The sequence below is a fragment of the Rhamphochromis longiceps genome, linkage group LG7, assembly GCF_057381845.1.
Source record: "Rhamphochromis longiceps isolate RC_006_pf linkage group LG7, R_longiceps_female_GT1.1, whole genome shotgun sequence".
NCBI classification, from domain to species: domain Eukaryota; kingdom Metazoa; phylum Chordata; class Actinopteri; order Cichliformes; family Cichlidae; genus Rhamphochromis; species Rhamphochromis longiceps.
In genome coordinates, this window is record NC_140563.1 from 26,738,127 (window position 1) to 26,759,830 (window position 21,704).

Consider the following 21,704-nt stretch of genomic DNA (forward strand, 5'->3'; position numbering starts at 1 on the left):
GTTGGACTCCAACCTAAGCTGCTGCAGTTCAGGAATAATAAGGATGATCACATACAGCTATTGCTATAGATCAATGAATGTGAGCACATCAGAAATAGATACAGAGTAATACTCAAAAAGTGCAACAGCAGATGTGTGTTGTTTTCACCTGTGAGTCTTTATGTGTGTATGCTTGTTTCATCGTGGTAATCCTGAAGGAAACTTCAGTACTTTAGCAAATGCTGTAGTTATTATCTGTGTACAAATAAAGTACTCCTTTGTTCACTAAAACAAAAGTAATTAAGCATACAATTTCCAGGTAACTGTAACTGGATGAAAAGTGTAATGACAAACCTGTGACCACCACAGCTTTCTTGTATCTAATGCAAAATTATGCACTATAATTTCAATTTTGTTTAACCCAATATTGAATGAAAATGTGGCCCCCAGTCTGGAGGAATTTGAAAAGGTGGTGAATTTAATGTCACATCAATGATCCCAAACATTCGAATACATGGAAACATTATGAAAAAAACAAAAAACAAAAAACAAAAACAAAACAAAAAAAAACATAATTTCATTGTACATGTACAATGACAATAAAGGGCTATTCTATTTTATTATAACTTGACTGAAAAAAGAGCTTTCAATCATTTTAAAGAAGAAGTGCAGCAACAAAAGGCCTGGGTCAAAGAAGGCTAAAACGAAACATGTTTAACGCATGGAAGAACATCAGAACATAGTTGTTTATTTAACTGATGACAGAAAAAAGACAGATAACATTTGGAAATGCTAGACATTACTATATGCTGTACATGCAATAACTAAAATATATAAGGATACCGCAAAAAACACAGTGTCGGAGGAAATCTTTCTATTTATGTTCTCATGTTTCGGGTTGGTTTTCCTGCCCTTTTCATCCACTTGTTTCATTAGTGCTGCTTTTTTTTATTACTTTGGGCCTCTGCTGTTATAGAGTAAAATAAGAGTAAATAATACAGTAAATAAGTTGCTGAAAACCTTTGTGTGTGTGTGTGTGTGTGTGTGTGTGTGTGTGTGTGTGTGTGTGTGTGTGTGTGTGTGTGTGTGTGTGTGTGTGTGTGCACGTGCATGTGGGTATGGTGGGTATGTGGGTATATCTGTGTAGGCCACAGTGGAGTAAACCAGCTGGGAGGTGTGTTTGTGAATGGGAGACCTTTACCTGACTCTACCAGGCAGAAGATAGTGGAGCTGGCACACAGCGGTGCTCGACCATGTGACATATCCAGAATACTGCAGGTATTGCAAGGTGGTTACAACACCACAAAAATATCCATCACATGTCATACAGAAAAATGCAAATTCTTGCTAGACATTGTGAACAAATAAAAAATAGAGAAGTATTTTTTTCTTTTCTTTTCTTTTCTTTTTTTACTGGCAATATATAATTGTTCCAAAGATTGTCTAACAAAGATGTGTGTTATTATGTTGCCCAGGTGTCTAATGGCTGTGTGAGTAAGATCTTAGGCCGGTATTATGAGACAGGTTCAATCCGTCCACGGGCCATAGGTGGGAGTAAACCCAGAGTGGCCACTCCAGAGGTGGTGGGAAGAATTGCTCAGTACAAGAGAGAGTGTCCATCCATTTTTGCCTGGGAGATCAGAGACCGACTGCTTGCAGAGGGAGTCTGCACCAACGACAATATACCCAGTGTAAGACCCTTCTGTTTTTCAGCAAAGTCATGTAATTAAAAATCTTTCCATGACAAGGTAGACTAATCATTAAAACCCCCTTCACCATATTTAATTAGATATTTCATGTAAATTTTGAGTTTACTTTTATTTGTATAGAAACAAATGACAAAAATAATTGTCGCAGGGTGCTTGTGAGTTGTTTTATGAGACGATATCTATTGCGGTGACATGCTGCAAGTGGGGTTGCTACATATAGAAGCATTATTGTCTTTAAAAGTGTCTTTAAAACAACACTTCACTCAAATAATAAACCTGATCTGACTGTGGACAGCCACTGTATTTACTCATTGTTAAGTCATATTGTTAACAGTCCAACAGAAAACTATAGGAGGCTGTAGCAAATTCTCCCAGTAACCACAGAGAGGGGAGATTTTAACTACACAAACGGCTCCAGCACACAGGAACAATGTTTACTCCTCCAAACAGCCCAGCTCTGAAGCTTTACTGCTTCTGTGCTTCACTCTGTTCATCCTCCAGCCCCATGCCTACAGTATGGAGAGAGAGAATGATTATCAAATGCACACCAGATGTGCCACTCTCCCCATCCTGCTCCACCTCTCCCTCTTGCAGCCGAGCCTCATACCCCACCACCTGACTTAACCCACTTAACTTACCCCCCCCCCCCCCCCCCCCCACCACCACCACCACCACCACCACCACTATTTACTACACTGTAGCACATTTACAATCAACAGTGCACCAGACTCACAAGCATTTATTTTGTACCCTGCTATAGTGGGTTCACATTCTGACATTTTCCTGCTGATGTAAACAGATAAATCAATAGACTGAATATGGAGCAGTGGGCAGTCGACCCCACACACCCAATGAGACATAAATGCCCACTAGGCCTCAGTTTGAAGCACTGGTCTGCAAGATAACAGGGAGAAAGAAGGTTGGGGTGTTTCACCCTCTCAAATGCCATCTGGAACCAGTCCGCCCATTGGACCAGATGTGAGACACCTTTCTGGGTGGGTCAGAGGGGCCTGCGAAGTTTGGGATAAACCTCCCCATAGTAAACAGCTAACCCCAAAAACTGATGTACCTCTCTTTGATCTTCATCTGTGGGCAGGTTGTAATGTGCACTTGCCTGCTGCAAAAGTGGTAATCCAGATACTACACCTCTCTCTGCACACTTCTTTGGGTTGGTAGTGACTCCAAACTGCAACAAGGACTCCAGCACTGCAGCTACCTGCTGCATATGCTCAACCCAGGTGTTGCAGTGTATGATCATGTCATCCAGGTAGGAGGCAACATATCCAACATGGGAGGCACCCAACCAGAAGGCATTGGAAGATGGCTGGAGCACCAAACAAGCAAACAAAAGCGAGTATGACAAATTGGTGCACAGTGGAGAAGGCATTATTCGCTTGGTCTCTGGAGATAAGGGAATCTGCCAGTAGTGTTAAATTCCGAGTGCCTAACCAGTCCAGGAGCTCACTCAGCCAGGGCATGGGATTAGATATCACCTTAGTCCATCGAGAATCTGGTTCTCCCCTCCATCTCCAGCATGTCTTTCAATTCTTTTAGAACTACTTTTCATCTCTGTTCTGACAACCTACAGAGTAGTGACTGAACCATCATTCCCAGGGAAGTCTCACCATGATGCTGTATGAGATTAATGTGACCTGGCAGAGAGGTGCTGTGTTGTGCTTGAGACGGAAGGGATTTCCTCCATGGTGCTGGAATCGGATATGTAGCCTTCTGCCCACAGCCTGCTGCTGCGTGGTCCCCCGCATGGATTCATCTGTGACCGCTGCCTTCAAGCTTCCTAGTGACTTATCCTCTTCACCCAGTCTGCTGTTTCTATTGACAGTCCATCCACAAACTGCTCCAAGACCACCATTTCCCACAGCTGCTGGTCTCTAGTTGCATCTCTCAGTTACAACCACCATGTGGCTGTGTTTTTCAGCTCCTGTGTGTAAATGAATGAGGAATGAACAGTCCCCACTGCAGTGCCTCTCAACTGGCAGTGATGATCTTTGGGGGGCCAGTTCAGTTCACTTTCCAGATGACTGGAACCCAATTTCCATACAATTTGAGCACTCAAAGTGCTTTTCTTATGACAAGCCTCATTTACACATACATTCATACAGTGCTTTTTTCTAATCCTAAGTACTTTTAATGATCATACACTCAAACTTAGATGGATGCATCTTGGACAAGATCAGGGTTCAGTATCTTTCACAAGGATGTTTTTGAACTGCAGGTTGGATCAAACCACCCGCCTTCTGAATAGCAGACTGATCTCACGTTACCTCCTGAGTCACAGCCGCCCTGAAGCAAGTAGGAAGTGCACAGCCAACTCCTCTGCCAGCATCTGTGCCATATCAGCTGCTTGCTGCACTAGCTGTGATTCCAACATTTCTCCTACTGTTTGCAGTCTAGCAGCGTACCTCAATAACCACAGAGAGAGGAGATTTTAATTACACAAACACTTCTTTATTATCAAGCAAGGAGGAATCATTACTTCTGGCCCTGCACAAGTGCTACATCCTCAACCCACCAATGACAACAATATACAACTAAAGTGTGTCTTATGTAATTATGTTGTTGTGTTTGTCACCAGGTTTCATCAATAAATCGAGTGCTTAGGAATTTGGCTAGTGACAAGCAACCAATGGGCACAGTGGGAGCTGAAGGGATGTTTGACAAACTCAAGATGCTCAATGCACAAAGCAGCTGGGGAGGACGCTCAGGATGGCATCCTGGGACAGCACTCTCTGCCACTGGTGAGACATTAACTCAAAGTAACACTGCGATTCTTCTTCACTAATTCGTTCACAGAAGAGACGATTTCTAATTTTACAAAAACCAAATGTTTTGAATTGGTGTTAAATTTTGGAGGGCTCATGTGAATTGTAGCCATATCTGACATGTGACCAGTGCGGTCTTCTGCTGCTTTAGCCCATTTGATTCAAGCTGTGAGTTTCAAGTTGTGAGTTAGGAGATGCGCTACTGCATATATTGGTTAAAAGGACTGGTTATCTGAGTTACTGTTTGTCTGGCCATTCTCTGTTGACCTCTGGCATCAATAAGCATTTTCACTCCATGAACTGTTGTCTGCTGTCTACAGATGGTTGTGTGGGACATCCTAATAAAGTAGAGGTTTCGGAAAACTCAGAACAGCAATGAAGCAATAAAGTGACCTGGAAATGTATACTAATAGTAGAAGGACAACAAAATCAACAGTTCCCAAAAGCGCGAGTAATATTGAAATATCAATAACCAAGGTTCCACACCTACATTATGCAATCACAACTGAGCAAACTCAATTGTGATTAGCAGTATGCTCCAAAGGTTATGAGGGCTTCAATTTGAAATGAATTGTTCTAACTCATGTGCTGTGAATTATTTTCTTACTGTTTTCATACTTCACATTTCCACCATCCATTCATGCTGTCAGTCATTTAGCTTATAGCTGTTATCTTGCATTCAATATTGTCTCTTCTTCTCTTCACACATTTTCAATGTAATATCTTCATATAAAGCAGGTAAAAGACACCATTTTAGAAATTACAGGGCTGTTTGTTTGCTCTCTCAGTTCTCCAAGAAACTGCAAAACATTTTGCAAAGAGAGTAGACGGCTTCATGAAACAGATCAACATCTTTGGCATTACAGAATGAAGACATATCTCAAACCATCTGCTCATATGAATAAGCAACATGTAGAGTCTCAAACACAATGAAATGTATGTTATTATTTTTTGAGATTACAGTAGTTTTTATAGTAATAGTTCTAACCAGAGGTGGGACCAAGTCATTGTTTTGCAAGTCTCAAGTAAGTCTCAAGTCTTTATCCTCAACTCAAGTCTCAAGTCACTTGTGTAAAAGTCCGAGTTAAGTCACAAGTCTGAAACTTTGAATTTCCAGTCCTTTCGAGTCTTTAAAAAAAAGGGGGGGAAAGCATGTTGCAGTTATATGCTAAATGTAAATATTAGACCATGTCGTTTTAAAATCTGTGTTTTTCTCAACACATGACGAAATAGTGAACTTAGAAAATATACACAAATTGTGAAATTGCACCTCTTTAAAATGCAGCTCAATTAAACCTAGCTCCAAGAATAATTTTCAACGACAGTTCTGAGATAAGCTGCATGTTGTTCTTGGATGCGCTCGTAGGACCGGCTTTAAAATAGCATGACAAAAATATCACATTAAAGTTAGTTGACATCACAAAGTTAGATGAAGTCAGCTGTCTCATCGTAGCAAAAGAGAAGCACCACCTACCTTTCTTTATGGAACTTCAACTGTTGGACAAAGTTGGAAGTTGTTCCATCTCTGTCTGTGATTCTCTTCTTGGATGTTTTGCATATTGCATTTCGTTTGTTTGTTGACTACTTCATAGTTTATGTACCTGAAAAAAATAACTCCTTGCAGCATTTTTGAGCGTTTTTTTTTTCTTCTTAAAAAAAAATCTGGTTAATTAGATTGGCTGTGCTACAGCTCACGCACACATACGTACGGAGTGTGGTTTGAATAAATGAATGAATGAATTGAATTAATGGTGCACACTTTCTACATAATATTCTATCCATCTATCTAGACACAGATTCCTTAACGTCAACAAATTTAATTCAAAACGCTCACCGAAGAAATCATTTCTCATCCAATGACAGCATATCGCCCCGATTTATTAACTGGTGTATTTACTCTAATACGGGTTTCCTTTTTTGTGTTATTTCAATGTCACTATTTAAACTACACTAAAAGTGCTGAAATGCTTTCTGGGCATTTTACTTCATTGTAAATTCATGCAGTTCCCCATTTTATGTTTTATCCAAACACACAAAGAAGTTATCAACTTTGACCCAATGTGCTGCCACAGTGCTGTGCTATACTGCTTTACAACAGTTCAGATAATATGCTTAGTAGGTTAGTTGGTCATTTTAAATGGGCTGTGTCACTGGATTTATAAACCAGCATTTGCTGCTAGAAAGTGTTTTGTACGAGTACAATATGAGTGACATCCAACAGCAGCAAACCACTGTAAGAAATGATGTGCTAATTACATTTGTTTTTCATAATTGTTTTCATAACAGGACAAGCCAAACAACTATTACAAAATATGTTTTAGACGTAATTTTGAAATTTTGTATAATTTTGCAACTGTTTGCTTTCAAAGTAAAGAGTCTGCCCTACTTCACATTAGGTGCCCTATAGGTCATGCTTTTCCTTGTGTTATTACATTTAGTGGTGGTGGCAACGTGACAAGATTTGAACATTTTATCAAATTACAAAAAAGTTATTTCCCCCAGTGTTTTGTTCAATGGCAGTGTGTTTAAATAGATTGTCCACATGCAAAAATGTTTACATTTTATAGCGTCGATATCTGCAACTTGCTTTTCTTTTCCTTCAATTTGTGTGGATGAGGGCCCCATTTGTTGTATGGAGTAGGCTCATATGCTGCTGCCCCTCCTGCAGCACCCTGGGAGTACAACAGTGAAACAAAGTCATGCTATACTACCACGGCTGCTGCCTTCCTATCCATCTACAGCATGTTTGTGCCTGTGTGTGTATGTGTGCCAGAGGGAATGGGGGAGTCTGCTCTCATTTCCATCTCTTTCTGCCTGACTGACTATGACACTGAGCAATAGCTTCATTCTGTTGTGCAGCGCTTGTCTGTTGGGGATAATGAATAATTAGGCTAGCACCACAAATAACATGCATTCCACAGGGAGCTGGAGCTCCTGTATGCTCAAAGACCAAATTGTAGATCTCCTACCTGATGTGCTTTTAAACTCAATTGGTTTAATTTAGAGATGTCAGAAATATCAGGTTATCAGCTAGTTACATGAAAAAATTAATACATTTCATGTTATTGACACAAGTGTGTATCTAAGACATACCCCAGTACATGATACCAACTTAAATGGAGTCTCCCACTTCCTGCAGCACTCCACAAGTTCACTTCAGTTTTGGGGGCTCTACTCTAAAATTCATGGTAAGGACATAGTGCATGGATAAGGACCTTTCTACAATAAAGACATCCCTACATACAAGGTTTGGTTGGAGCAACACAGTATTGATGTCTTCTACTGGCTTCTTAAATCTGGTTCAAATTAGTTAATAGTAACATAAATTTCTTCTGAATACAGTATAGTACCAAGATGCAATATCATCTGGTAATCAGATACAAGACCTTTATGTGCTGAAATTCCAAAGTCTGACAACATAACATAGTAAGATTTTTTTTTTAAAATAAAAAAATGAAACACTGGAGTAATGTCACGACATTTGGTGTGTGTTTTCTTGTTTTCTTCTTTGGTGCAGAGTGTCCACAGGCAGAGGGAGGGGAGAACGCAGTATCAGTTTGTACCAATGGTGAGGACTCAGAAGAGACTCAGATGAGACTACAGCTGAAGAGGAAGCTCCAGAGAAATAGAACATCTTTTACACAGGACCAAATAGAAGCACTAGAAAAAGGTAATTTCTGGCATTCACCATAACATCATAAAGCTACACAATACAACCTCCTATATGTGCCTGCTGATTTTGCCAAAACTGGAACTCTTCCTGGAAACTCTGTCCTTTGTGAAATGTGTTAAAATGAATTCCATTAGTTACATTTTTTGTAATGCATGCATTACAAACTAGTTTAATATTTTTTTATCCATCTTTGCATGAAAATGGATAATGAACACTTTTCTGCTGATACCATAAACAACACAAACAAAAGAAAAGAAAGAAGGCTGCAGTCTGCATTTAAGCGCTTAGATAAAGACCCTCTCCAAGTATCCTGATTTTCCCTTTTTTTCCTTTTAATTATTTTATAAGCCTGACTTTTGAATCATATCTATCAACTAGACTCCAGTTTGATCATGTAAATGGAGAGTCTTCTTCAGTTCAATTCAATTCTTTATATAGTGTTAAATCACAACAACAGTCACCTCAAGGTGCATTATATTGTAAGGTAGACCCTACAATAATACATACAGAGAAAAACTGAACATTCATATGAGCCCATACGAGCAAGCGCAGTGGGACTTCCCCGACAGTAGGAAGGAAAAACTCCCTTTTAACAGGAAGAAACAGGCTCACCAACACGAAGGGGCGGGCATCTGCCGTAACAGGTTAGGCTGAGGGGAGGAAAACAGAACAAAAGACACGCTGTGGAACACAAGCAGAGATTAATGGCAAATATGATTCAATGCAGAGAGGTCTGTTAAGACATAGTGAGTGAGAAAGCTGACTAAAGAAGAAGAACTGAATGATTTATGGGAGTCCCCCACCAGCATACACCTATTGCTCTAACTATATGCTTTAGAAAAAAGGAAAGTTTTAAGCCTAATCTTAAAAGTAGAGATAGTGTCTGTCTCCTGAATCCAAACTGGAAGCTGGTTCCACAGAAGAGGGGCCTGAAATCTGTAGGCTCTGCCTGCCATTCTACTTTTAAAGGAACAACAAGTAAGCCTGCAGTCTGAGAGCGGAGTGCTCTAACGGGGTGATATGTTAATATAAGTTCATTAAGATAAGATGGGGCCTGATTATTTAAGACCTTGTATGTTTGTATGTGAGAAGCAGGATTTTGAATTCAATTCTTGATTTAACAGGAAGCCAATGAAGAGAAACCAATACAGGAGAAATCTGCTGTCTCTTTCCTGTCAGTACTCTTGCTGCAGCATTTTGGATTAGCTGAAGGCTTTTCAGTGAGTTTTTTGGACATCCTGATAATAATGAATTACAGTCGTCCAGCCTGGAAGTAATAAATGCATGAACTAGTTTTTCAGCATCGCTCTGAGACAGGATGTTTCTAATTTTAGAGATGTTGTGCAAATGGAAAAAAGCAGTTTTACATATTTGTTTAATATGTGCATTGAAGGACCTATTCTGGTCAAAAAAGACTCCACGGTTCCTCACAGTGTTACTGGAGGCCAAGGTAATGCCGTCCAGAGTAAGAATCTGGTTAGACACCATATTTCTAAGATTTTCAGGGCTGAGTACAATAACCTCTTTATGCCTTGACTGTTGTTGTGATTGGGCTCTTTATAACTAAAAGTGAATTGAATTAGATTCAAATACCAAGATTAATTATGGAGGTCCACTGGGTTCTGTAATAGACCAATTTTGTTTACATTATAAATGCTTCCCTCAGGGATTATCATTAAAAGGCATAGCATACATAATTTCCTTAGGGATTAATAAAGTATGCTCATTCTGATTCTGATACATTTTCACTGCTATGCAGATGACACCTACCTTTATCTATCAATTAAGCCAGATGACAGATACTAATTCGTTAAACTGCAGGAATGTCTTAAAGACATAAGGGTTATGATGACCTCTAACTTCCTGCTTCTAAATTCAGATAAAACTGTGGTGTGGATAAAACCTGTATTTGGGCAATATCTCTAAAATTAGAACCATTCTATCTCAGAGTGATGCTTAAACTTAGTTCAAAAACCAGTGATTCATTATTATCACGTTGTTCCCTAAATTTCCTAGAAAGCCTTCATTTGATCCAGAATGCTGCAGCAAAAATTATAACAGGAACAAGAAAGAGGAAGTATTTTTCTTTCATATCAGCTTCTCGTTGTTGGCTGGTTGTTAAATCCAGAATTGAGATTAAAATCCATCATCATATCTGAACCCCCATAACATAATACTGTCCTAATAGAGCTTTTCACTCTCTGATTGCATCTTTAGTTGTGGTTTCCAGAGTGTTTAACAGTAGAATCGGAGGCAGAGCCTTCATCTGTCAGACCCCTTCTTTTGGAGAATCTGCTCACAGTTTGGATATTGAAGAGAGGCACATTCTCTACTTTTAAGATTAGGTTTTAAACTTTCCTTTTTGATAAAGTATATAGTTAGGGCTGGATCCTTATCACTGGGCTGTAGTTCACGGGGTAGAGCAGGTTACCTACTAATCGAAAGTTTTGTGGTTTGCTCCCTGGCTGCTCCAGTCTGCAAGCCAAATATCAGTGAGCAAGATATAAACCCCAAGTTGCTCTCCGATGCGTCCATCAAAATATGAACATGTGTGAATGTTAGAAAGCACATAAGCACAGAAAAAAAGGTGTATGCATGTGAATGGGTAAATGAGGCATGTTGTATAAAAGGCTTTGAGTGGTCAGGTAGAGTAGAAAAGCTCTTTATAAGAACCAGTCCATGTTGACATGTGCTTGCTAATGCGGGGTTGTGTGATTGTTGGGATTTCTCTCTAACATTGTCGGGCCTATACCTCACAATGAAAAGCACTTCGTAGCAACAGTTATTGTGATTTGGAGCTGTATAAATATAAATAACATTGAAGTGGATTGAACTGATGACAGCTCAGGAAGTTTTGGATTTATCCAATCAGGAATTTCCTGTGGTGAAGAGGAGTGATTTTCTTTTTATAACATGTATGTCTGCAAAAATACTATTGAAAATACTGATATACTGAAAATACTATATAACTGTTGCTGAAAAGCATTTCAGATAGTTGTATACAGGGAGTGCAGAATTATTAGGCAAATGAGTATTTTGTCCACATCATCCTCTTCATGCATGTTGTCTTACTCCAAGCTGTATAGGCTCGAAAGCCTACTACCAATTAAGCATATTAGGTGATGTGCATCTCTGTAATGAGAAGGGGTGTGGTCTAATGACATCAACACCCTATATCAGGTGTGCATAATTATTAGGCAACGTCCTTTCCTTTGGCAAAATGGGTCAAAAGAAGGACTTGACAGGCTCAGAAAAGTCAAAAATAGTGAGATATCTTGCAGAGGGATGCAGCAGTCTCAAAATTGCAAAGCTTCTGAAGCGTGATCATCGAACAATCAAGCGGTTCATTCAAAATAGTCAACAGGGTCGCAAGAAGCATGTGGAAAAACCAAGGCGCAAAATAACTGCCCATGAACTGAGAAAAGTCAAGCGTGCAGCTGCCAAGATGCCACTTGCCACCAGTTTGGCCATATTTCAGAGCTGCAACATCACTGGAGTGCCCAAAAGCACAAGGTGTGCAATACTCAGAGAAAGTATTGGTAAGAAAGGCTGAAAGACGACCACCACTGAACAAGACACACAAGCTGAAACGTCAAGACTGGGCCAAGAAATATCTCAAGACTGGTTTTTCTAAGGTTTTATGGACTGATGAAATGAGAGTGAGTCTTGATGGGCCAGATGGATGGGCCCGTGGCTGGATTGGTAAAGGGCAGGGAGCTCCAGTCCGACTCAGACGCCAGCAAGGAGGAGGTGGAGTACTGGTTTGGGCTGGTATCATCAAAGATGAGCTTGTGGGGCCTTTTCGGGTTGAGGATGGAGTCAAGCTCAACTCCCAGTCCTACTGCCAGTTTCTGGAAGACACCTTTTTCAAGCAGTGGTACAGGAAGAAGTCTGCATCCTTCAAGAAAAACATGATCTTCATGCAGGACAATGCTCCATCACACGCATCCAAGTACTCCACAACGTGGCTGGCAAGAAAGGGTATAAAAGAAGAAAAACTAATGACATGGCCACCTTGTTCACCTGATCTGAACCCCATTGAGAACCTGTGGTCCATCATCAAATGTGAGATTTACAAGGAGGGAAAACAGTACACCTCTCTGAACAGTGTCTGGGAGGCTGTGGTTGCTGCTGCACGCAATGTTGATGGTGAACAGATCAAAACACTGACAGAATCCATGGATGGCAGGCTTTTGAGTGTCCTTGCAAAGAAAGGTGGCTATATTGGTCGCTGATTTGTTTTTGTTTTTGAATGTCAGAAATGTATATTTGTGAATGTGGAGATGTTATATTGGTTTCACTGGTAAAAATAAATAATTGAAATGGGTATATATTTGTTTTTTGTTAAGTTGCCTAATAATTATGCACAGTAATAGTCACCTGCACACACAGATATCCCCCTAAAATAGCTAAAACTAAAAACAAACTAAAAACTACTTCCAAAAACATTCAGCTTTGATATTAATGAGTTTTTTGGGTTCATTGAGAACATGGTTGTTGTTCAATAATAAAATTATTCCTCAAAAATACAACTTGCCTAATAATTCTGCACTCCCTGTAGATTTGGGGAAAATATCTTTCAGGAGGTAATTTCTGCTGAAATATTAGACTTAATGAGAGAGCAACAGACGGGTATGTGTGCATTTATGAACATAGCACAGCTGCAATAATCTTATTTAAATCAAATCTGTAAATTGGGCTAAATGTGTATTTTTTCACAAAGGTCTACAGTTGTGTTGTTATGGCAGAATGGTTTCCAACAAAGAGGCACATCTGTGGTTGACCTGTCACAGTTCAGAGAACAGTCGTTCTCAGTGTCCGTCTGAAGCCTTCACCCTTGTATCAGAACATATTATTTTTCTTGCTGCTGCTCCTTGGTCTGTGTTGCCATGAGGTTTCCAAAGAGCAACATTTGTAAAGTGTTAAACCTGTGCTTAAACTGTTTTTTTTTTTTGTTTTGCTTGTCAGATCACAAATGAGCTGGACCTGTGTTATTAACTACTCCCACTCACCTCACATCTACTGATTTGCAAAGTGTTCTGTATGTGTGGTAAATGTAGTGCAAAGGTGCTTTAAGGGGTCAATAAGATTTTAAAAAGGGCTGTGCAATAGCTTTTTCAAATGTTTTCAGTCCATTTGAAGCAGGGGCCCTCCCAAAACAGATACTGTATTGTGTAATTAATGTGTAATAGTACCAGAGGTGGGACCAAGTCATTGTTTTGCAAGTCTCAAGTAAGTCTCAAGTCTTTATCCTCAAGTCTCAAGTCAAGTCTCAAGTAATGTCAGGCAAGTCAGAGTCGAGTCTCAAGTCACTGGTGTAAAAGTCCAAGTAAAGTCACAAGTCTGAAACTTTGAATTTCAAGTCCTTTTGAGTCTTTAAAAAAAAAAGAGAGAGAAAAGCATGTTGCAGTTATGCTAAATGTAAATATTAGACCATGTAATTTTTAAATCTGTGTTTTTCTCAACACATGACAAAATAGTGAACTTAGAAAATATACACAAATTGTGAAATTGCACCTCTTTAAAATGCAGCTCAATTAAACCTAGCTCCAAGAATAATTTTCACCGACAGTTCTGAGATAAGCTGCATGTTGTTCTTGGATGCGGTTGTAGGACCGGCTTTAAAATCGCATGACAAAAATATCATACACATTAAAAAAAACTGCATCACCAACGTAGCCTGGACAACATTTGCTAGTTAGATGAAGTCAGCTATCTCATCGTAGCATATTTATATGCATATTTATAATTATACGGTTCTTGGAGTGAGTGCATACACTCATGAAGTTTAGTAACTTCAGGTCACTGCAACAAGCCCAGGTACAGTTTACCGACGGATGGGTGCAGGACCTTGAAACGCACCGTGTAGAAAGTAAAGACCATCGTACGTATCATAAGTTTACCAGTCTCACAAATTGTCTTCATAAATACACATTCGTTAACCGTTTATTAATAGGACCTTTGAGCTCAATGGTAATTAATTAGCAGTGGAAATAATTTCTGGTAGCATCACAGAAATGTAGCAGTGACAATAATATTGTATGCTGTAATCGTACTGGGCAATTAGTGATACAAAAAACCTGTTTTATCCTGTGAATAAAAGTATATGTTTTTGTCAATGTACCATAATAACAGAAGCGAAACGCAATATTGTGTCAGGACAATTCACTATTTATGCACAATAAACAAAGGAGCATAGCGCGACCATTTCTGTTCAGCGCCAGACTTGCTTGTAACCTATATCACCAATTATGTTATGAAAAATGACGTATTAACTACTAAAAAACACTGACCTTCGTGTAAATGCTTGGAGCAGACTAACCTGTGAGCTGGAGTGTTCTGGGACGTTATATTTGGTCTTTGAATGGCTGCAATCCAGTCGCCTCTTTGTTACTTCGGAAACATGGCTCGAACAATTTCTCTTCAACGACGTAATCCGATAACAACCGATCTCTTTACCCGTCGGCTTCCCGTGGCTGTCATGTGACCGGCTATTGCAGTTAATAATACAACGGCTTCTTGACATTTTTGTGTTTCTTTTTATCGCTGTGTAACTGATTTCAGTTGAAAGCCTGCGTGCGCTAGTACCGCTTGCCACGAGTTCCCAGAATCCTTTGCGGTTCTACCCCTGAATGACGTCACATTTTCAATCTCTATATAATATGCATGTTAAATTTTATATTTGGGGTAAAATATCAAGTCTTTTCAAGTAAACCGGTTCAAGTCCAATTCAAGTCCCAAGTCATTGGTGTAAAAGTCCAAGTCAAGTCACAAGTCTTAGAACATTTTTTCAAGTCAAGTCTAAAGTCATAAAATTAATGACTCGAGTCTGACTCGAGTCCAAGTCATGTGACTCGAGTCCACACCTCTGAATAGTACAATCATTCAACATAATGTGTAAATTATTTTGTTCTAGAATTTGAAAGGACACACTATCCAGATGTGTTTGCCCGAGAACGCCTCGCCAACAAAATAGACCTTCCAGAGGCAAGAATACAGGTATGCTTGATGTTTAGGGTTTTTTTTTTTAGGTTTACAAAGAACGTGTGTACAGTAAGATGAAAAATTATGTCACATGGAAATGTTTGCCTTTTTTACCGTGTGAGCATTTGACCTTCTTGAAACAAACGAGTATTTACAAATGACATTTAAATAAATGGGTTAAATCATTATACTGACATATATACATGTCTTATATAATTTGAATCAGGGCTTCAAGATTAGAAGTGGAGCATCTTGTCTGTGTATAGTGTCAGCCCATAAGATTGAAAGAAGACTCAAAGGAATTCAGTTAAAAGAAGCAAATCTCTCAATCACTTAAAATAAAGGATTCAGCAGTAAGGAAAATCATCTGCAGATGGAAAGGTTTTCAAACAACTAAATACTAAATAGATTCTGTATCATGCTGGAGAATTTTTGAAGATCATTTGAAGCAGTCTTCCCAAAAGTTTAAATAGAAACAGACTTTCTTTCTTTGATGTTCCCATAAGCACACTTGCAAAAGTATACTTATGGAAACAAGAAATGACTAACAAAAAAGAAATTAAAGGATAACCTTTAAACCCTACTGAAATGTTGTGATTACAATCTTTTGTCTTTTTTATGATCAGTGATTTATTTTTCTTATATCTCATGCTACATGCAGGTTTGGTTTTCCAACAGACGAGCAAAATGGAGAAGAGAGGAAAAGCTGAGAAATCAACGTCGTCAGGTGTCCAACCCTTCAAACCATATTCCAATCAGTAGCAGCTTTAACACCAGTGTTTACCAGCCTCTACCACAGCCTACTACACCAGGTACTGACAAAGATACTCAAGAAATACTTCACACAAAGTCCATCTGGGCCTTTTTCATGTGTGGATGTCTTTTATGAATTTGTTTCTATTTTTTTTTCTTTTGTTTGTAGATACATGCACATGATCATATACACAGTGCCACCAGTGATTTCAGGATATTCCACTCATGAGCAGTTGGTAGTACTATAAGACATACAACAAGGGAGCAGAGAAGAACAATAGTAGTTTGTCAATGAATTATATTGTGAACATATTTTAGATGAAATGTATATTTTCTCTCTCACACTAGTATTTTTTAATATTGTTTAAAGGAAACTCATCTGGGCCTGTAATGTCAGACACTAGCAGTCCAGTTACATTTATTATGCAGTTACTTTTCCCATCATATTGGGTATGTGCTGTCCAGCCCCACTATGCTTGGATACTTGGATACTTTGGACAGTGATTGTTGATTGCATAAATGGTTTGCTTGTGATGTCCTCCAGTATTGTTAAAATTTCACATTGTTGCTCTATCCATATTTCCATTTTTGTCTATCTAGTGTCCTTTTCATCAGGATCCATGCTGGGAAGGTCAGATCCAGTTCTGTCCAACAGCTATAGCCTCCCAGCAATGCCCAGCTTCAGTATGGCTGCCAGCCTGCCTATGCAAGTAAGATTAAATTACAGGATAGAACAATATACAAATAGTCAACAGTTTGCATAAAGGCGCTGGAAAACCTAGGGCTCTTTTTTGCCAACCCAATAGCATAGAGCAGATCTCAGTCATATGCATCATGCATACACACCAGCAAGACAGACCAAAGAAGCTGGCAGAATTATTGGAACAAGTCTGCCAGAGATCAGTAATATCTTCCCCACTCGCTGTCTGAGGAGGGTGCACAGTATCCTGCGGGACCAACATCACCCTGCGCGCCACCTTTTCCATCTGCTGCCCTCAGGGAGAAGGTACAGGTCTATACAGGCCAGAACATCCAGACTGGCCAACAGCCTGTATCCACAGGCTGTGAGGCTCCTGAACTCTCTGCCCCCCTCTCACGGACAATAACCATATCCAACTTCTTAATAGCAATGAACTGGTCTGCATTGGTGCATCATATCTTTATTCTCTTCCCCCTCCTGCCCCCCCCCCCCCCCTCTTTCTTAAATAGATAACTATCATATCTGATATCATATCTCACAGTACAATAATATTGAATGGGTTGCATTGTTGTATTTTGTCATGTTTCTCAGGTCTTTGTCTGAATTTCTACGAACATTATTGCTAAGGATTGTCTTATTGCATTGGAGTCACACTGGGTTAAATATGTACACTTGGGTTTTAAGGGGTATTTATTATTTTCTTCTTTTTTTGGGGTTGTATGGAAGCCCCAAACGCAATTTCATTGTTCTTGACAATGACAATAAATAAATAAATACTAAAATACTAAATACTAAAACCATCATAGGAAAAAACCCTCACTACACTATTCTATAAAAGTATCTTTTTAGTCTGTCTTCTTTAAATAATTTTAATGAGCTCAGAAAACAGGTCTACACCTTTATTCAAAAACAGATATTAAACCCTATTAAGATAATAACCAAAAGATTACAGTTGAATTAACCATATGTGGCATGGTTACCTGTCAATATCTTCAGGGAGATTTAAAAGCACTTAGCATGGTAGATTAGTTTGTCCCATCAATGTGCTAATTCACAAATATGTATTGGAGCCTGTCACTTTTGCATGTTTTGTCAAACCTTACCCAACATCAGTTGATAGTCCACTCTTCATTTTTGAAGCTTTACTACCAAGGCTTCCATAGTGAATGTACACAAGAAGTGACTAAAAGTTTCTTCTTGTTTTGGTAGGTTTTACTTCATGTCTGCTTTTACATTGTCTTATTGGGCACACACTGCTTGCCTTGCTTGACTGACAGATGTTAGGAACACAGATCGACCAGTAAATGGAAAGCTTCACATTTAGGCTCAGTTTCTGTCCACCACAATAGAGCTGTGAAAATGCTGCACCTTCACCCTCTGGCGGGATGCTTTGTACATCTTGCAGCGTTTGAAGGTTGTGGTCTTTGCCGGATTTCTTGCTGGCAAAAGGCAGGGATAGCTCAGTAGGTAGAGTGGTGGCCCCATGATCGGAAGGTCAGGGGTTCAATTCCCCTGAACAGCTACCCTGAGGTACCCCTGAGCAAGGTACCATATCCTACACACTGCTTCCCGGGCGCCCAATGGCTGCCCACTGCTTCACTGAGTGAATGGGTTAAATGCAGAGAGGAATTTCCCTACGGGGATCAATAAAGTACACCTTCTTCTTCCTTCAAAAGTAACTTTATAAAGTAGAATGACTGATTGAAAACAAATTTAGATTGCCGAGCTAGGAAAGTAAAGTGCACAATGTTGCAATTGTGTTATCGGGTTATAATTTATAATGTAGGCTAAAGGGTTTCTCTGTGGTGGTTGTTTTTCCTGTGCCTGCTTTGGTTTCCTCTGGATTTAACTGAATAGTCCCTCCGTCTGAAGACATGTGTCTTGTGCTCGCTATGCATGTAAGGCAGCTAGAGTGCAACAAGCGCATAGAATAAAGTGCTCAATGGTCAAATCTAAAGCACTTTGAGTGGTCAGTAAGATAACAAAGCACTATGTAAACACCATTTCCATCTGCTCAGAGCAAACCAGGCAACCATTCTGCAGTAACCTGTAGGATCAGTGTCTCATTACCCTAGACCAGCGTTAAGATATAAAAGTGACATTGTCAAGGAAATGAACTGAAGTCCTGGTGTAATTCCTCACATTACAACAAAAAAACCCAATAGAGTTAGGAATAACAACAAATAAGAATAAGAAATACAATATTTATGTCATATTTGGAAAATTCTTTTGTTTCTGCAGTTGGGGTAACAATAAAAGCATCATAAAGAGTTATTATATAAAATAAGAAAAATAGTATTTTCACGTGTCATCTCAGTTGCATCTGTGGTTACTGGCACATACCAGAAAAAGTTGATTACATTGGAATATGAAACTCTGCTTTTTAAGGGGTTTTAATTTATGTTTTCAGACATCCAACCAGACCTCTTATTCCTGCATGCTGCCCACCAGCCCCACTGTAAATGGAAGAAGTTATGAGACATATACTCCTCCACACATGCAGCCACACATCAACCAATCAATGACATCGTCTGCAACGTCGTCAGCAGGTAGGAAGTTATGAAGCTGCGCCTTTATGGCACTTTATGTCATCCCTTCTGATCTTACAGGTTTCAGACATTCAGACATACAAACATTTTGTGCCTGTCATGTCTGTCAGTCTGGGTTTGAATTATTTGACTGACCATAACAACGTAGTTAAATAATAAATGAACCGGTTCTTTTCTACTTTACTTGAGCGCTCAAAGTGCTTTTTGTTGATTTTTGTTCAATTTCAATTTCAATTAAGTTAATCTAAATTCAATTCAAATTCATTCAATTTAGTTACATTTTATTTACATATCAGCAACATACACCAACACCCATCGCATGTTTATGCTGCAAAGTAACGACCTAACAATATTAGAAAGAGTTCTTTAGGAGAAAGTACTTCGACATAGTGGAGAGACAGTAAGAGCATGGAGAGAACACCCTGTTGTCAACATCATGGTGTCCAGTAATGGTGTTTTGTTGTTGGTGTGTGCTCATATTTAATTCAGTTCAATAAATTAAATTGAATTAAATCATTCATGCTCACGGCATCTAACCATCATTTTTAAATGTGTACTGTTACACTTCTGAAGGGCTTTACTTACACTCTTCACAATGAGCTTTACCTGAACCTAAATAACTTATTTTACTGTGCAAACCCAATTAAGTAAGTTTTGGTGCTTAAACATAAGCAGTGAGTGAAAGTAAAAGTGTATGTGACATGCCTAACTGTTTATAGCCAATATATCCCTGGTCCACAGGACACCTTGAATGCAAATGGTATATGCCAAAACAACATTATACAATGCACTGGCATGAGAGATAGCTGGGCAGAATAGGGCTCGGGGAGACAGCTATCTGCTGTGACAGATTATTACTGGTATATGCAGCATCAACAAACTGATTGATCTGATTGACATTTTATATGTCCCAACATTCTCAGAGTTTTTCTTATACATAAGCATATAAGATAAATTCATATATTTACTGTCCTGACTTACTCCGAATGCTGAAACGAGGTTCAGTGTTTTCTTTCTATAAATTCACACTAACTAACAACATTAGGACCTCAGACAGGCTTTCTTTGACCTCCGTGCTCAAGAACATCAGCACCAAATGTCTGTGTAGACACACAGTGTAGATTCTCATCAGTATAGAACAGAAAGACTTTCACCTGGTCATGACTTTGTGTTAAACATATTTGCACCTGCCCCTTTGCAGTCATTCTAACACACCTGTTATACGACATGTGGCGCTTTTAATGGCTCACCACTGAAAGCTTTTGTTCTCTCTTTTACCAGGTTTGATTTCCCCTGGTGTCTCAGTTCCAGTTCAAGTTCCAGGAAATGAAACAGACATGTCACAGTACTGGCCACGCCTGTAGTGATGAAAGGCAATTATTCATGCCTGCTGTGATCATCAACAGTGAATTCAACCACAGGACGGTTGGGGTCTCATCAAAATGGAAACTATTCCTTCTTGCTCCAGTTTGAATGTAAAAAAAGGACTTCAGCAAATACGTATGAAATATAAATTACTCTTATTAATGCTTGTGAAGAAACAGGATGCAAGGATTTTAAATGGTTTTCAGAACTAGAAGGATTTTAATGTTGCTGCAAAACAGTACAAGTTCGACTGTAAGTGGATCAAAGGTTTTTGGGACCTCATGTTTATCGGCTACCGTTCAGAGTCTGGATGGTGTGGATGCTTTGTCCAGAATGCAAGCTGTTACCTGAGTGGTACTGAGGAAGCTCAGGAAAGTGGATCCTTACCCTGGTGATTATAACCTCCAGACAGAAATAAACTCCTGAGAGTCCACTGGGAGAGTTTGTGGGAAGACACATTACCTCTACTTTAAGTTGGTCATTTTTATCATACTGGCGTGTTTGTACAAACCCAAGGATGTTAACTGAAATGTAAAGGGAAGAATTTAATGAAACTTGAAGCTGTCTGCTGTGATTGTTTTCATAAGCAGATTCCAAAAGCCTTGGCCTGGAATGTGTATAGAATTTCAGAATGGGAATTCTGGTGATATGTGTTTTGTATTGTAGAAGTCCCAACACAGGCATGGACTCTGATCTTAAACTGAAAAATTATGTCTTTGTTGGGGAAAGATTGTTCCAGTTCTAAAGGTCTAATGTCCAGAAACTCATTAATTTACAAAGCCTGAAGGTAAAAACACTTAAAAAAATAAAATAAAAGAGTGAACATTGGATTCAGTCTGGGATATAAACCTGTTTCTAATTTCAAAGTGTAAAGTATTTGTCTTCTCAAGTTATTTGGGAGGTTTTCCAAAATAAAGTTATTTCAATTAAATGTGTTTTTAAATTGTATCTTTTAACAAGGACAAATCAATAGAAGATTCATGAGGGTGGTGATTCGTCATGTACTAATATGTACAGACCAGTGAAGACGACTTGTGCATATCATAGAATACTGTGGAAGATCATTCAGTTTAAGAGGAAAGAAATCTGATTTTCATACATAATGTAAAGCTAGTGTATCTTTGTATGTAGTTTCTAGCTTCTAGGCTAAACAAGAGGTGCACATAGCACGAAGACAGCCTCTTCCTGCATTTCAGCACCAGTGTTAGCCCA

At 39.1% G+C, this 21,704-nt stretch overlaps 1 protein-coding gene across 1 annotated transcript in view; it reads left to right on the forward strand.

Moving 5' to 3' along the window:
* LOC146665427 (paired box protein Pax-6-like) overlaps positions 1-21,417 on the forward strand; it is a 30,617-nt gene extending 9,200 nt beyond the window's left edge. Inside the window, exons 3-11 of the mRNA XM_085413111.1 lie at positions 1,127-1,257; positions 1,455-1,670; positions 4,282-4,444; positions 7,986-8,138; positions 15,058-15,140; positions 15,787-15,937; positions 16,479-16,588; positions 18,989-19,127; positions 20,409-21,417. Coding sequence (XP_085269237.1) covers positions 1,127-1,257; positions 1,455-1,670; positions 4,282-4,444; positions 7,986-8,138; positions 15,058-15,140; positions 15,787-15,937; positions 16,479-16,588; positions 18,989-19,127; positions 20,409-20,491 — 1,229 coding nt within the window. The 3' untranslated portion in view covers positions 20,492-21,417. The remainder of the gene's footprint in view (positions 1-1,126; positions 1,258-1,454; positions 1,671-4,281; positions 4,445-7,985; positions 8,139-15,057; positions 15,141-15,786; positions 15,938-16,478; positions 16,589-18,988; positions 19,128-20,408) is intronic.
* Positions 21,418-21,704: the final 287 nt, after the last annotated feature.